At 33.9% G+C, this 17,374-nt stretch overlaps 2 protein-coding genes across 3 annotated transcripts in view; one reads left to right on the forward strand and one right to left on the reverse strand.

The window, feature by feature from the left end:
• LOC110033279 overlaps window positions 1-6,151 on the forward strand; it is a 30,447-nt gene extending 24,296 nt beyond the window's left edge. The window contains exon 10 of the mRNA XM_020737204.1: window positions 5,678-6,151. Coding sequence (XP_020592863.1) covers window positions 5,678-6,025 — 348 coding nt within the window. The 3' untranslated portion in view covers window positions 6,026-6,151. The remainder of the gene's footprint in view (window positions 1-5,677) is intronic.
• Window positions 6,152-7,974: 1,823 nt separating this feature from the next.
• Window positions 7,975-17,368, reverse strand: LOC110033277 (mitogen-activated protein kinase 10-like). Of its 2 annotated transcripts, XM_020737202.1 has the most exons (10): window positions 17,051-17,298; window positions 14,343-14,470; window positions 14,183-14,242; window positions 13,336-13,485; window positions 12,780-12,935; window positions 12,199-12,410; window positions 12,009-12,110; window positions 11,344-11,462; window positions 10,207-10,581; window positions 7,975-8,085 (listed from the first exon to the last, which is right to left on the reverse strand). In XM_020737202.1, exons 1-9 carry the CDS (start codon window positions 17,211-17,213, stop codon window positions 10,214-10,216), a joined length of 1,458 nt encoding a protein of 485 aa, XP_020592861.1. In that variant the 5' UTR covers window positions 17,214-17,298; the 3' UTR covers window positions 7,975-8,085; window positions 10,207-10,213. The 2 variants fall into 2 exon arrangements, with proteins under 2 accessions (XP_020592861.1, XP_020592862.1); XM_020737203.1 differs by lacking the exon at window positions 7,975-8,085 and having other exon boundaries at window positions 10,081-10,581; window positions 17,051-17,368.
• Window positions 17,369-17,374: the final 6 nt, after the last annotated feature.

A 17,374-nucleotide genomic window follows, 5' to 3' on the forward strand; every position in this document is an offset into this window, starting at 1 on the left:
TAAAGGCCTTCGTTTAAGTAGAACTAAAACTGAATACATGGAATGTAATTTTAGTAGTCATAGCTCTAGTGACATAAGTGTGACTTTGGGTGATCAAATTATTAAAAGGTGTGAACGATTTAGATACCTTGGGTCCATTGTTCAAAGCGATGGTGATATAGATGGGGATGTTAATAGTATAATTCAAGTTGGTTGGTTGAAGTGGAGGAATGCTTCGTGTCTTTTGTGTGATAGAAAAGTACCGCTCAAACTGAAAGGAAAATTTTATAAGATGGAGGTGAGACCTGCAATGCTCTATGGCGCTGAATGTTGGCCTTTAAAAGAGAAGCATAATAATAAGTGTTGTCGAGATGAGAATGATTAGGTGGATGAGTGGCTTTACAGTTAGAGAAAAAATGCGAAATGAATATATTCGTGATAGGGTTGGTGTAGCTCCTGTGACGGACAAAATTAGAGAAACGTGTGTTATGAAAGACATAGGTAGACCTAGGAAGACTTGGGCTTATTGTATAAAAAATGATCTTAATTTACTAGAACTAAATGAAAGTATGACACTAAACAGGATGCAATGGAGAAAAAAGATTCATGTAGCTGACCCCACATAGTGGGATTAAGGCTTTGTTGTTGTTGTTGTTGTATGATTGTGTATGGTTAAAAATATTTCTTCTGTTTATCATTATTTTGTTTCTTATTAGTTATTAAATTTGTTTTAAAGTCTAATATTTCATAAATTAAAGTTTAGGTTAATTTTTGTTTCACATTAATAAAAATATTAAAATACATAATAAATTTATTAGGTAAAAATTACTCAAAACTCAATAAAATGTCACGGTTTCACCTCCAACTCCTCCCTATGCTCGAGCATGGTATCCTCTTCCTCGCCCTCATTGGAGCACCATAGAGTTCAAGATTCCTACCCGTGACAACCTGCCTTGCTCGACCAAGCTCTTCATCGTCTCCTACACTAAAGTTTGGTACATTACTTGCTCGACAAAGCTCTAGCTTGCTTGACATCAACTCTTTCGGCTTCGATCACTAATGTCATCGTCCTTGTCCTTGAAGCCATACAACGATGGTTCCTGTGCATAGTAGACCTGTCTGCCATAGACTAACTTATCTCAAGTCACCCGTGCAGTTTTAGCGCTCTTTCTTGGCATTAAATCAGCCTAACCCTCACAAAAGTTGAAATTGTAAGCACAAATCACTCTAGAAAGAAGAGTAGAGAGAAATATTGGAGAAAGAAATACTTCACTAAAAAAGAGTGGATACACACTTGAATGCTTAGGATCTTTGGATGGTTTTTGGATAGATTCAAATGCGGGGGAGGGACTCCTATTTATAGTCCTCTCCAAGCCTAAGAGAACTTTCTAGATTGCATTAGAATTGTCTAGTTTCTAGATTGTTCTACACCATTCTTTATATGCATGCATAGTCCTAGACCTTTCTAGGTTATTTTTGAATTCTCCTTGGAGCTTTTCCTTCTAACATTTTCTGGAATGTGGTGGAATCTTCTAGAGTCCTTTGGATGGCTCACTACATTCTTGTCTTCTCTAGAATCTTCAATCTCATGGTTGTCTTACCAATTTATTGAATATGGCGGAGCGTGACACTCCCCACTTAATCTCGCAATGTCCTCATCGCGACATCCACTTGATATTGTCTGTTTTTTTCTTTTCACATGTGTCTTTGTGCTTCATATTTTTGTCTGCCCATTTTGTATTTCTTGTAGTCTCTCGCAGTGACACACGGACCAACTCCTTATGCTTGCTCACCGACTTGGCAAACTTGAAAGCTATTGGTTTTTTTTCTTTATTATTGGTTGTATGGGGGAGGGATTCCTTGCAGTAAGATTTCATGGCTGACGACTCAGTCCTTGGCTCCAGCCTGAGTTGATGATCTTTCTCTCTTTTTGGTGGTAGTTCTTTTTAAACACCTTTAGTTTCCACATGCACTGCCATCACTTTCCTTGGCATTTCATCTCGGGGTTCCCTTCCTCATTGAAGTCATGACGAATAGCCAAGTAGCTCTCTTCATCTCGTGGAATGGCCTCCTTTAATTGGATGATTGACAACATTTTGACTCCCTGTTTGTTACTAAGAAAGCTTGATTCTCTTGCATGATGCACATACTATTGGCAAAACATATTGGGAATGCTCTTGCTTGATCCAAGAAGTTCATCCCTAAAACAACTTTAGAATCATCCATCAGAATGACGGAGAAGTCTAAGGTACCTGACCACTCTCCAATATTAGTCTTTACTCAACTAGCTATTCCATTGTTTGATCTTACTGCTGAATTGACTAACTTGATGGAGTCTCCCCCTTCAGTTATTTGCAAACCCAATTTTTTTGCAATAAAGATGAAGTTGTGAGAAGCACCTGTGTCCACCGTTCTAGGGTCTTCCCGCCTATTACCATGTTCACAAAGAGTAATCCTTTTACTTGGGGTTTTGTTGAAGCTTGCATCCCATTCAACTGTTGTCTAACCTCTACTTGTGTCGCCATATCACCACTTTCTTCCACTTGATGGCTTGTAAGGAGAGAGTTTAGAGCCTTCTTTTGAGGGCAATTCCTTGCCCAATGAGATCATCCACAAATGAAGCAGTTGTTATGCGGTTTGGTTGTCATTTTAGACTTTCATTTGTCTTTTGCCTTAGGTGTATTCGATTCGTGGCTGGTCTCTTTCTTATGTCGATCCTTGTTTTCCCCATCTTTGACATAGGTGCTCTTCTTATCTTTAGGCTTTGTGTACTCTTTTGAGTAATCAATTAGTCTTTCGGCGACCGCGATGGCAGTGACAAGATCTTGCACTCCGCGCCTCCTAAGCTTAGTCTTTGTCTATTGTTGGAGTCCATCTCTGAAGTTGAAAAGGAACATTTTTGTCAGATATGTCAAAAATTTCAAGAACCAAGCTTGTGAACTTCCTAATAAATTCTCGAATCGATCCCCCTTGTTTGAGTCTTTACAATGGGGCTCTAACCTCATCGGGTATAATTGTCTTTGTAGCTCCTTTTTGAAGTCATCAAAGGTGGCTGTTGTGCACATACATTCTCAAAATCTCTTCTTCCCCACCATAACATAGCGATGTCTGAGTGATAAAGGGTTGTAAATTGAATTCTTGTTTCATCTGTAATCTCCATCGCTCCAAAGTATTGGTCAAGTCCCCATAGGAAGTTGTCTACTTCCTTTGCATTGCGAGCTCCCCAAAAACTCTTAGTTTTTGGTACGTCGATGTGTTTGGTTTCGAAAGATATGATTGTTAATGGATGTCGTTATTGCTCTCTTGCATAACAAATGGTCTCCACGCATCTCTTTTAAGCTAGCATGTACGCCGCTCATCTCGTCTTCATGGGCTCTTCGTTCCTCCTAGAGCTCTCACATCAAGTTTTCCTGTATCTTAGCCATTTGGTCTCTTAAATACTCTTCCAGTTGGAGCATTATACCTCTGATTGTCAAATGGATTGTGTGATGTTCTCCACCTCGAGTCCATCAACCTTTTGGCCCAGATCCTCTATCTGGGCCTTCACGCCATTCATTGCCTCTTCCACCCATGCAAGGCGCAAATCAAAGTTGTGCACGATCTTCTTGGACCTCCCATATGGCTTGGATGTAGCTGGATCTTGTTGCTCCTGATGACCTCGCCCTTGTTGAGATGACTCCATATTAGTGGTTTCAGACTCCATTGTGCGCTCTTTGATGCTCTTTGACATACCTTTAAACCGAGGTTCTGATACCAATTGTCACGGACTAATTTATCTCAAGTCTCCCATGCGACTTTAGCACTCTTCATTTGCACTCAATCAGTTTAACCCTCACAACGCTTGGACTTGTAAGCACAAAACACTTTAGTAAGAAGAGTAGAGAGAAGTATTGGAGAAAGTAACACTTCTGTAAGAAAGAGTTTTTTAGAACACTTGAATGCTTAGGATCGTTGGATGGCTCCTGGATGAATGCTTGGATGGATCCAAATGAACGGGAGAGACAACTATTTATAGTTTTCTTCAAGCCTAAGAGAACTTTCCAGATTACATTAGAATTGTCTACTTTCTAGATATTTCTACACCATTCTTTATATACATGCATAGCCCGAAACTTTTCTTGGTTATTCTTGAGTTCTCCTTGGAGCTTTTCCTTCTAACATTTTCTAGAATGTGGTGGAATATTCTAGAGTCTCTTGGATTACTCTCTACATTCTGATCTTCTTTAAAAACTTCCATCTCATGGTTGTCTTGCCAATTTCTTGAATATGGCGTGACTTTATATCACTGAGCGTCACATATCGTTGACTTTATATCACTTGAGATTAATCAATGTTAGTTTTGTTTTTTATGTCATTTAAAGACTAAGATGCTGTATAAATATAAGATTTATATGTTACATATATAAATACATAAAGATTCAGTTATATCTATATAACTCACCTAGTGAAAACCATTATTGTATTGTTAACTCTCCCTCTATTTCTACATTCCCTCAAAATGCCCCAATTTTCTTTTTACATTTATGCTCTAACTTTTGTGGGCGTAGATGCGGGCTTTGGTTGCCTATTATTTCTCCATATTTACATATATAATCTCTAAGGGGCCGTTTGGTCTATTAAAAATAAAATGTAATGTAAAATATTTATTGACTACTATGATTACAATATATTGAAGTACTTTTGAGTTATTTGTTTCACAGTAAAATAAGCTTAGATTTTTTTTTTTATTTTTATTTGAAGTAGATTGAAAACAATGTCTTTGCATGGGCAAAGGGTAGCGGGCGACTGGCGGCAAGTTACAACCCATGACAAGGGGCAGCGGTGGACGACAGGCGGCAGACGACAGGCGGTGGAGGGCGGTGGCGGCGGCAACTTGCCTATAACATTTTAAATGCAAATCGATTGAATTCTAAATTCGACCAAAATGAACTCCTATCTAAACTTCAAATTCAATAAAGCTTTAAATTGTATTTATAAATTTTCATACTAAACACAAAATTTTCCCAATTCCCGTCAAAAAAATCACAGCACACTACTAATTCACTCGACAAAATGCCCCCAAATCATTATATTTGCTGATATACTACACCCCTAAGCTATAAATAACATCAAAATACATGCAAGAAAACATTTAGTTCACTTTAGGTAACTTGATACTAGTGAGATTTTTAATCTCTCTTCAGATATTATAATATTATAACATTTGAACACACATAAATTCAATGGTATGTGCGTATTTTCTTATTAGAAGATTTACATACATACCATTTGATTCATGTATTTACGTATCTAACGTCTAAACTTCAATTTTTTTATATATACCAATCTTATGCATGGGAAGATTTATTTCATTATTTTTTTATGTGATACAAAAGATTAGGGTGATATAAATGTAAATAGTAAAGTTCAGGTATTTAAATAATCGGCATAAAAACATTGGTAGATTTACATGCATAGCATTATACCACTCAATCCTTATGTATTTAGACTTAAATTTTAAAATTATATGTGCCATCTTACCTGCGCATGAAAAAACGCATATTACCTTTTAAAAGTTAATATGGTGATATTTTCGTTGCCATATGAATGATTTGGATGGTATAAATGTAAAAAATTAAAATGTAGATATCAGATGCGTAAATACATAGGGAATTGGGTGGAATGTAAGTAGATGCCCCTAAAAGTGATTTGTACACAGGTATGTTCTGTGGGCGAGAGAAGTGGGTTTGGCAGCCCATTATATTTTGGTTGGGCGAGCTCTTGTAGGGCAGAAATGGCGCTCAAAATCTACGAGGACGGAATGGAAGAAGATGAATTCGACATTATTTTCTCCATAGAGAAATTGAGCGAGATCTGCAAACAAATGGAAGCGATCTCGTTTGTGGGCGTTCCGGAAGAGCATGAGCATGTTGAGAAGATTGATGGAAAATGGGTAGAAATTAAACCCAACTCTTCTTTCAATTCGGTTCGGCTTCACTGCTCCATTTACGGCGCGTTGAAGTTTTGTGCCGTGGATCAGGTATGTGTTATGCAGGTTTTGGATTAAGTTTTATTATTATTGTTTGGGAAATTTACATGACATGCTGCATGATTTTTATGTATTTACATATCTAACGCGTACAAATTGATATTTATTTATACTATTAGTGTTATGAACTTATGCATGGGAAGGTGTATTTTTTTACTTAAATAGTGATATTTTTGATGTGGTGTTAAAGATTTGAGTGGTATATTAGTGTTATAAACTTATGCATGAGAAGGTGTATTTATTTACGTAAATAGTGATATTTTTGACGTGGTGTTAAAGAGTTGAGTGGTATGCATGTAAATTTTGAAGTTGAGGTGTTAGATATGTAGATAAATTAGAATTTTGTGGTAGTTATATTATTATTATTATTATTTAATGTGTCAAATTGGGGCTTGCACATAGCATTTTTGAATGAGTTGTTGGTGAGAAGTTTCTTATACATTCCTTTTACTAGAAATGGTGATGGGAAAACATTGGGTCATGATCTTCGTCTTCCAAATTCAATTTGACATGAATTATGTGCTTAGGTGATGGCAAGATTCGTTTTTTAAATTAGTATTTTGCTATGTTTTTAGAGATTTTATAGTGATTTTTTTCATGAATTTATATTTTATTGGAATTAGGATTTTTTTACTTTTTTTTTTCCCCTTTAATAAGATTGTTTGTTCCTTCGAAAAAAATGTTATGTCTGAAGTCCAATAGCAATTTTACACATGTTTGCTCGGCTAGACCCACTTCATGAGGTAAAAAACTGATTTTTGGCGGTGAGTTGAACCCGACCTGAAACTAACCCAAAAATTGAAAAAGGTGACTTATACAAAAACTGGTTTCTGCCTTTATTTCTTCTTTTAAGATCGCTTTCATTTTTTCTTCACGTTTGAGGGTTTTTGTTTATGATTTTGTGCTATATATTGAGGAGAACAACATTCACGAAGCATAACTACGAGAAATCTGCATAGAACTTATGAGCAATTTTGAAGATGAGAAGTAAAAAAATTGGTGTCAAGAATGAGAGATCCCGAGCTAGACTAGCTTACGCCGATACTCCCTCTTATAAGTTGGAGGCAAGCTAGTAGCCGGGTTAGTACGATGACTACAAGCTGAACTTGGGGGATTGTGTATTGTTGGAACAAGTAGTTGTAGCTTCTCTTCATTGAAGTCCTTAAAAGAATCATAAACTTATAATAATCAATCAATCAATTAGCATGCTATATATGCAAATGTAATGTCATCTAATCAATGGAAAAATTTAGGTTTTCTTTGTTATCTGTTAGGGGCTTAGTTTAGAAAATAATAAATCCCAAGATTTTGTTCTCCAGATTCCCCCTTTCGACCACCTCATCATGTGAGGCCTTACGTCGGGTGAGTTGAGAGCAAGGATGGAAGTATGCTTATAAAATTAAATATGTAAAAAAGAAAAGTCATTATGTTGTATGCCCAAAAATTATATATTTGTTGACATGCAACATGCTAACCGTTAACAGAGCAACAAAGCCACTCATATATCCAAGTGACTGTTTTCGTCTTATTTTTCAAACGATAAAATCAATTTGCTCAACAAGAAAATTATATGACACTTGAACAATTAAATGAAGAGAAAGTATGTACATCTTCAACAAAGTTGTAGAGATCACTCAACACTCTATATTTGTTCGATGGGAAGAATTAGTTTGACAGCATAAATTTTATGTATGATTCGACAACATAGGCAACAATCTCCTCTGAACTAACCTTCATTATTTCATTTTTCACTTGTACGAAATTAACAATTGATAAGGGGACAATTCTCCAATTTAACTTCTCCTCTATTTGGGCATACCAACAATTAAGGCAATTGTCTTGAATGTGAAGCTTAGGTTTTTGCCACCAATATTGAAAACTATTTTCTTAATATCACATCAATTCATAATTTACAATATAAGAGGATTTTCTTATTGGTATGCAGGCATATTGCTATATGTTTTAACTCCTTGAGATGATTTATAATTTTTTTATTCAAGTTTTGAACAATACAATCACAAACAAATCTTGTTGCTGAAGGCTTGCATATACATGTATTCATTCTTGGATTCATTTTCCTACAAAAAAAAAAAAAAAAGATTTAAGAATTAGGATTTTTAGGGGAATCTACTTGTAGATAAAAATGGACGAAATCTGACCTGACCATGATTTTTTTTTTTGAATTAAATAGAACAAAAAAACATGACATAAATGATGCTTATCGCATGAAAGTACAATGTGTTTTTTCACAGATATGGAACATAACTTCCGCTCCACTGATGTGAAAAATAATATATTATGATGTTATGTACCTCCTTTGTTTGACAATTGTTATCAAGAAAGTGTTACTAAGTTTTAGAAAAATGTTGATATTTTGGTATATTTTAGTGATACTGTGTTTTTTAACACAAATGAACCGTATATTCTATTTCAATAATGCGAGAAACTATAGATTATAATGTTATTAACCTTTATTTGAAAGTTGCTATAAAAAAATATTATCGTGTTTTAGAGAAAGAGCGATATTATGGTGGTGTTTAGTGATACTCTAGCGGTATTGTGTTGGTATTATGATGACATTGTGGTAATATTTTGTTTGTATTGTGCGGTATTGTAGCAGTATTTTGGTGGTTCACATAAATGAGCAATATTTTCCGCTTCACCAATATGAGAAATAATATATTATGATGTTACGAATATTCTTTGTTTGAAAATTGTTGCAAAAAAAGTGTTATTGAGTTTTAGAGAATTTGTGATATTGTGGTGGTATTTTCAAGGCATTTTGGTGGCATTTGGGTGATACTGTGGTAATATTGTTGTGGTATTTTAGTGTTCACACAATTACACAAATGAACATTCTCATCTGATGTAAAAAATAATAAATTATAATGTTATGAACATTCTTTGTTTAAAAATTGCTATCAAAATGTATTACCAAGTCTTAGAGAAATAATATTATTGTGATGATATTTTGATGATATTGTGGTTGTATTATGATAATATTTTGACAGTATTTTGATAGTATTGTGGTGTTACTTTTGTGTTATTATAATGGTGTTGTGTATTTTCAATTTTGGTAATATTATTGTGATATTTTGGTGGTATTTTAGTTTTATTGTGACGATATTTTGGTGATCCACACAAATAAATCATATCTTCTGCTTCATTAATGTGAGAAACAATATATTATGATATCATGAACCTTGTTTGTTTGAAAATTGCTACCAAATAGGTGTTATTATTTTTAACACAAATGAACTATATCTTTTGCTTTACTGATGTGAATAGATTATGATGTTATGAATATTTTTATTTGAAAATTATTATAAAAAGTATTATCAAGTTTTAGAGAAATTGTGATATTGTTGTGTTATTTTGTTGGTATTATAATAATTTTGTGGTGATATTATGGCTATTATACAATCAATCATAGTGATTTTTCATATAATGTCATATCTTCTGCTCCATTAATATGAGAAACAATAGATTATTATATGAATATTCTTTGTTTGAAAATTGCTTCAACAAAAGTGTTACTAAACTTTAGATAAATGATGATAATTCGGTGGTATCATGATGACATTTTAAGAATGTTGTTGTTATGATTTTTCACATAAATGAATTATACGTTAGGCTACACTAATGGGATGTTATATTCTTATTTTGAAAATGGCTACCGAAAAAAAAGTGTTAATCAAGTTTTAGAAGAATGATGTTATTGTTGTGATATTGTGGTGGTATTGTAATAATATTTTGGTGGTATTTTCTTACGCATTGAACAAATGAATTCATCAAATCAGATATATTGTTTTTCAATAATAAACCTGGATTACATATGGGTGAAATATGATACATGAAGCAATCCATTGAAGAAATAAGATTATATGTTGGCCCCAACAAATAAAACATGAGTCCTAACGTAAGACACCTATATGAATATTCATTTTCTTATGCCCCCACGGCCAAAAAATCAGTTTTCTTTTATTTATTTAATCTCGCAAAGTGAGGTGGGTCCTACTGAATAAATACATAATAAGGTACACGTGGGTTAAAAATATAATTCAAACTAAATATAAATTAATTTGCCGCATACTTCTTATTTAATATCCTCTAATACTAGTAGTAAACAAACACATCCCCTTAATTTTTACACCAGCCCACCAACCAGTCAGTACGAGCAAAGGGAGAAGTAGAGAAACCTGAAGGCTAGTAATGGACTAAAAAGTCCTCCACGGCGGAAACCTTCCGGTGATCACCGGAGCCGGCGGAGAAGATTCTATGCATTAAGTCCGGGGAAGAAGCTGCATTGTCTTGAGGTAAGTGTGAAGGAATGGAAGAAGGCTTCAGTTCTTTATTGTGATGGGAGGGATGATCTTCCTTGGCTTCCACGTCTCTTCGGGTTTCGGACAGAATGGAACATCTGTGAAAGCTGCAGGAGGAAGGAGGTAGAGGAAGGTTGGGTTGTTGCTGCGATGATGGCGGGGAGTTGCGGATGAGACGGCGGGGGTCGTAGGGGTCTCTTATGACTCCATTCTCTAATGGCATTACTGGTCCTATAACTTTTCCGGGTCTTGCTGAAAGGGGAAGGAAAATTTTTCCAGCATTACCATTCAAATATGCTGAAATATGAGGTTATAAAAGCTTTTATTCGAACAGTTGATTCGAGTCTAAACGACAATATGCACAATTTGAACCCATGACCTCATGGTGAGAGTTAACTTTGAACAACTATATCACGAGTAAGTTAACAAAAGCTTTATGTTTACAAAACAAATATAAATTAAAAGTGGAGCAATTGCACAGTACTCTAAACATTGTTATTTATGAATCTAGCACTCTCTTTCATCCATTTTTCAAATTAACTTTCATTGTTACAGATAAATGCATTAATTTGGCAGTGGAAAAAGTTTATATGAGTGCTAAATTTATAAATAGCAATATTTCAAATGATATGAATGTAATTATTTCCAAAAATTAAAGATATAAAAGTTCATTGCAGAATTAAAAATGAACCATGCTATGGTTATCAGACATGAGCCGAATGGCCAAGTGGTTGGTACTTGGTAGCTCTTTCTGTCCCCACCAACAGTTCAAATTCCATCACACCAAATTTTAGCGCTTATAAGGATATTATAATGGAATTCAAACCACCTTTTGATATAATTTGCATAAAGATGCCTTCACACAAATTTCATGGGCATTAAAGCTATCAAATGCATCAAATAGAAATGATGGGATGTTGATGGGCTTCCCTTCATTTTAATTCTTGAATAATGAATTAAAAGTAAAGGAAAAAAAATAAAGAAAGATAGATATAGTAGGGGTAAAGAACAAACCAAGCGGGATCTTCTGAGACGGCTGCGAAAACCTTGGCATATGTCCCGGAAAACGCTCAGTATCTCTAGCATTAGTTTGCTCTTTCGGAGGTATTGTCATTGAGTGGACCATTGTTGATCTGTCAAAATTACAACATTATTGTTTATTAGAACCCTACCCTCAACAACTAAAATGTAAATTAACTTTTTTTTTTATTTTTTTATTTGGTGATTTACATGCATACCACTCAATTCTTATATGTATTTACATATCTAACATCTCAACTTCAATATTTACATGTATGTAAATCTTCCATTTATTTATTTATGTATGTGTGTGTACATAACTAACATCTCATCTTTAAAATTTGGTGTTATAAATGTAAAAAGTAAAATTCAAGTGTTAGATAAGTACACACACATACGTGAATAAATAAATGGAAGATTTACATACATGCCACATAATTCTTATTTACTTTACATATCTAACACCTAAAGTTCAAATTTTACAGATACACATCTGCCTATGCATAAAAAGGTGAATCACTTTTTAAAAATTTAAAAAGTGGAATTTTTTTGGTGACATGAAAGATTTAGGTGGTATAAATGTAAAAAAAAAATAAAGTTTTAAGTCTTAGATATGGCATCAATGTAAGTAAATCATATTGTAATGGCCAACAAAATACCTGGGAAGAGAAACATGCTTCCTCTCAAGTGGAAGAACAGGGGCACTTTTACCACCATTTTCTTCTAGCTGAACAAACTGCTTTCTAAATTTATCAACAGCGCTGCATCATTGACAAAACGAAATAACTCATTTAACAGGAGAATAAAATGACTACAAAAAAGAAGGAAGAAAAAATTCACAAAAACAACCTTGGATAAAGAAAATTTGTTCTCTCGGTTCCATTCACGTAATCTTTGAGAAGTTGAGGGTGATATTCCAATATTTCCCGAAAGATGAGCTCCTTGATGTCCTCTTTTGTTGCTCTCCGTCTCTCAAATTCAAACTCCATTTTTGTGATTGGTTGGCACGAAGGCTCTCTTTCCACTTTAGCTAACCCCTTAAAATACTGATCAGCCAATGCCTGAAATCACACCATGTCAACAGGGGACAAATTTCCCAACAGCAACTATCATAAAAAAAGGGGCATTTACCTACATACCCACCCCAATTCCTATGTATTTACATATCTAACAACTAAATTTTTTACTTATTACATCTCTACCATTCAAATCTTTCAAATTACATCAAAAATATCATACAACTATTCATGCTCAAGTAAGATGGCATGCATGTAAAAATTGAAGTTTAGTTGTTAGATATGTGGTAAGTGCATAGGAAGTATGTGGTATGTGGGTAAATTTTTCTAAAAAATATGATTACTTTCTGCAAAAGTTCAGAAGGATTAATCGACTTTATCATCAGAAGAGTCATCAAAGAACCAGATTTATACCCCTTCAGCGGTCGGGCGGTCCTTGGGATCAAATGCAAGAAGCCTTTCCAAAAGTTTGAGAGCTAAAGGATCTGCGTTTGGAAACTTTTGTGAAAATGGCATGGGTTGCTTTTTCTTCATGTTACTAAGATACCGCCTCGCCTTGTCATTTCGCACCTGGACTCAAACAAGAAATTCAATAAGTTTGGAATTACAACACCTAGGGAAGTGAAAAATTAAACCAACCCGAAATAGACTTGAAAAATACAAGTTTTTAAGGGTCGGATTTAGGTTGAGCCGTCAACCCAAAATTAAAAAGAAATTGACTCATCTTTGACACGAATTTGACCTGAATAGTTGTTATGCTTTATGTTAAATGGGTTATATGTGTTGGGTTAGTGTCAATAGTTTGAAGGCGGATTGGTTTCGAGTTCGACTTTTAACCCATTTAATATTCAGATCGGATTCGAGTTAAACAGTCACAAATTCGAGTCAGACCCGAACCCGCCCTTAAACCCCACTGTTAGATCCTTAACAGCACCTTTCACAATCTATCATATAAAGTAAGATGACATACTTGAGAAATGACATCCATAGAAGGAGTTCCGAGAAGATCCGTCATCAAATCTAGCTGGTGAACCACATTTTTCCCAGGAAACAAGGGCTTCCCAGTTAAAACCTCAGCAAAAATGCAACCTATGCTCCATATATCAATGCCTGGTGTGTACTGCAGATGCAGAATATATCACTTCATTATATACTGATCAGGAATTTTAAAAGAAATCGAGCTGCGACCGCGAAAGATCTACATGAGAAAGAAATCAATATGGGGTACCTGATGTGTAAAATTTCAGCTTGCAGGGTGGTCAAAATAATTCCTGATCAAGCAGTTTTACATTACTAGAAATGACCGCGCAATCATACTTCAGAAAAGCAATTAGAAAATGTGCCAAGTTACATCTAATAAGCCCTAACCATTGTAAGGTTTATCAACACTCAAAACTTCTAGCAGAACCTTTTACATAATAGAGAAGAGGCTTCCCTATCGACGAAACATAAGAAACCACAAGAAAAAAAACTAGTGTTGAATCCAAAAATATCATTTCCCAAATAAATAAATAAATAAAATCAAAAAATGTACGTGATTCACATCAAGGAATATAGCTTGAAGAGAGTGAAAAGATAGAGAAAAGGCAGAAATGATTTCTATATTGAAGCTATATTTTCTCAAATGAACAGTAAACAATGAAGGAAACCCTGTTCAATAAATGCTCTCCTATTTATTTGGGATTTAGTACAATAATAATATTACATTTTTGCCCCTATTTGATGGGGGGTCTATGCTAGGATATATTTGGCATTATATGAACAATTATTCATGATTAGAACTTTTCTGTCAGTTTTCATGGGGTCCAAAATATTACCTTAGAGAAGAAAGAGCCACATAGCTCGGGTGCTCGATACCACCTTGTAGCAACATAATCCTACATATGTCAAAGAGAATAACAGTAGGCTCTTAGTTGCAAATTACAAATACAAATAAGATAAGGAAGCAAGATAATCACCAAATAACAAAAAATATACCGTCCAAAATATCGTTGTGGGGGCATCATTGAATGCAACTCTTGCTAATCCAAAATCACAAATTTTGAGCTTGCAATTTGCATTTGCTAATATATTCTTTGGCTTCAAATCTCGATGATAAACATTTGCTGCAATAGAATTGTAAAACCTCAGCATACACAGAATAAAAAGGAGAAATCAAAATTAATAAAAAAAATTCTGAACCAAATAATGTGAAACATAAAGCTAAGTTTAGATTATAATGTTGTCACCAAATGATTACTAAACAATGTAGGTCCGAAAAATAAGTTAAAAGCATCTGTCAACATTCAATGAACCACGGATATCATTAATAAAAAAAGCATTCAAGGTGCACGCCTCAGGCAAATCACACTTGGGGGTAAAAAAATCAACTCGAGGCTTACACCTTAACGACTTGAGTGAAGCATATACTTTTTTGATTGAGGCGTACATGTTTGAGATTTAATGTCCCGAGAAGTTTGACGCATATGCAGACACCTCAATTTACAACATAATAAAAATTAAAACAAAGTTTTGTTGCTATATGAAATAATGATATATTTACTAAGGTTTATAATAGCTTCCAGTTTAAATTATTTGGAGTAAGATAGAGAGAGATAGAGAAAGAGAGAGAGGACTATGAGCAAGCTGTGTGAGCAAATTGCTTACAATGGTCGGCATGAAAGATTAACGAGCAGGAGTTCCAATCAAGGAATCTTGCGAATGACTGCTAGTGAGGGATAATGAGTTTGAAAGCCGTTGAGCAATTATGTATGCCTAAGCGGAGCAAGCAAGGTTTATTTTTCAATTAAATAAATAATTTTCTTTTAAATATTATATTTCTTTTCTTATAATTGTTTTTTATTTGTCATTAATGAAATTACTTTCCATTTCTAAAACATTTTTATTTAGTGTTTTAGTATATAATAAACAAGTAAATCTATTAATGATTTATGGAATATTTATGAATTATTTATAATTTTATAATTTCTTTTGGTAGAAAGTTCACATCTCAGTCTGCCTAAAGGTATACACCTCGCCTCGCTAAGGTAAAATACTTCAATTCTTATTTCACCTTTTTAAAGCTTAGAAAATAAAGAAATTTTTTTTTTATTTGCATAAAAAGTTGAAAACCCTAAAGGCTTCATATGTGAAGTTTGTTCTTAAATAGTAGGTGAATATGTATGGGCTCTTTGGTTAATAGTGTTTTGAGTGCAGGCTACAACAGATATAGGGGTTTTTAGATTTCAAATGTTTAATTAGAAAAAAAAAAAAAACTAAAGTCATGTTAAATTTTTGAGGAATTTAGAACAGCTCACACTGAATTCGCTGAAACCAAGAAAATTTAGAATACTACGTGACACATGCAATCTTGCACATGCCCGCAAATGCCAACGACCTCCTACAATTTGCCTCCCCACAGATGAGGACCCAGACGACACTCTACATCACCCAATGTTTTCTTTTAACATTCAAGTGATGTTTTATTGGTCTCAACCAAACACAAAAAACCAAAAAACTCCTGAATTCCAAATATATGCAATGCATTTCAAACCCTCCTGAATTTTAATATTAAACATCCCCTAAGTGAAGATCACTCAAATACGGATAATGTATAAGATACTGATAAATGAATACACTAGCATCAAAGGTTAAAACGGAGAAATCAAGAACTGGGGCATTTTATTTTAGCGAGATGAGTCGTAAGTTTCGAGGCGGGTTGAGTATGGCCTCGGGAAAAAAACTCATAAAATTAAAAATAATTCATAAATATGATATAAACCATTGATATGTTGATTTAATTTATTATCATAAAGACATAAATCAAATATATAATATTAAATATTGATATAAAATAGAAATTTGAAATATGATTCTCGATAAACATTCACTCAACATTTAAATATTATATGAGGTTCAAGAACCATAGCTACATCAACCTTGCTTTCATCATCTTCAAAAGAATCATCATATTTATTATCATTTAATTCTATCTAATTTATAACTTCAAAATGTTCTTCATTTATTACAAATTTATCTTACTATCAATTAATTTGAATTCCAAAATAATTTAAAACAAAAGAATAAACTAATAATATAATCAAGCAATCATAGTTAAATAACGCTTTAACATTTTTGAAGCCCTTTATCAAATATATATAATATAATATAAAATATATTAATAATAAATTTTTTTTTTCATAACTTGAACAAGGTGCTACCCCAAATGCCTAGAGGCTTTATGCTTGAAAACGTACCACCTCAAACGAAAAAGGCGTAAGACTCGCTGATGACATCGAGGCTTGAGCCTCAAGGCTTTTTTGTGTGCCTCAATTTGAGGCGGCCTCGAGGCGTACGCCTTGAAAGCCTTTTTAAACAATTAGTATAGCATCAAATATAAAAAACCAAAAAAGAAACGAAAGTATCAAAATTGGACTAAATTTTGTTATTATCCAACAATCCAATTTATGAAATCAAGTCGACACATTTGTTTTGAAGAGAAACTACTAATTCATACCTACAGACATATAAGCATTCATTGAACCTAAACTGAAATATATTGAACCAAAAGAATTATTTTAAAGAGATTTAAAAAGTACTAAATAAATTAAACAGATCATACTTCAAAGTGCCAAGCAAATAAAAATGCATCAATACCCTCACTGGTCAAATTCAGAAACTAATCATATAAAGTTGAAAGAGCTAACCTGCATGGATATATTTCAAAGCACGCAGAAGTTGATAAAGAAAGAATTTGCAATGCTCTTTTGTTAAATCATCATTAGCCTTAATAACTTGATGAAGATCAGATTCCATAAGTTCAAAAACAACATAAATATCCTTAAAATCCTTTCTTGATGGCGGTAGCATGATGTGCTTTATCTCTACAATATCAGGATGTCTAAGAAGCCTGAGAAGCTTTATCTCGCGAAGAATTCGAGCAGCATCAGCTATGTGCTCAAAAATATCATGTATTTTCTTGATGGCCACTTTTTCGCCAGTATGAGTGTCTATGGCAGAGCAGACAACTC

Source organism: Phalaenopsis equestris, unplaced genomic scaffold (assembly GCF_001263595.1).
Source record: "Phalaenopsis equestris unplaced genomic scaffold, ASM126359v1 Scaffold001122, whole genome shotgun sequence".
NCBI classification, from domain to species: Eukaryota; Viridiplantae; Streptophyta; class Magnoliopsida; order Asparagales; family Orchidaceae; genus Phalaenopsis; species Phalaenopsis equestris.

What these genes read in the sequence shown, in the direction of transcription:
- LOC110033277 (XM_020737202.1), bottom strand. Translation starts at nt 17,213, where the DNA reads ATGCTACCGCCATCAAGAAAGGATTTTAAGGATATTTATGTTGTTTTT. An exon ending in AAGCATGTTTCTCTTCCCAG is followed by an intron (nt 11,463 to 12,008) that starts GTATTTTGTTGG and finishes TAATTTTGACAG; the next exon opens with ATCAACAATGGTCCACTCAA. An exon ending in GTCTCAGAAGATCCCGCTTG is followed by an intron (nt 10,582 to 11,343) that starts GTTTGTTCTTTA and finishes TTCCCCTTTCAG; the next exon opens with CAAGACCCGGAAAAGTTATA.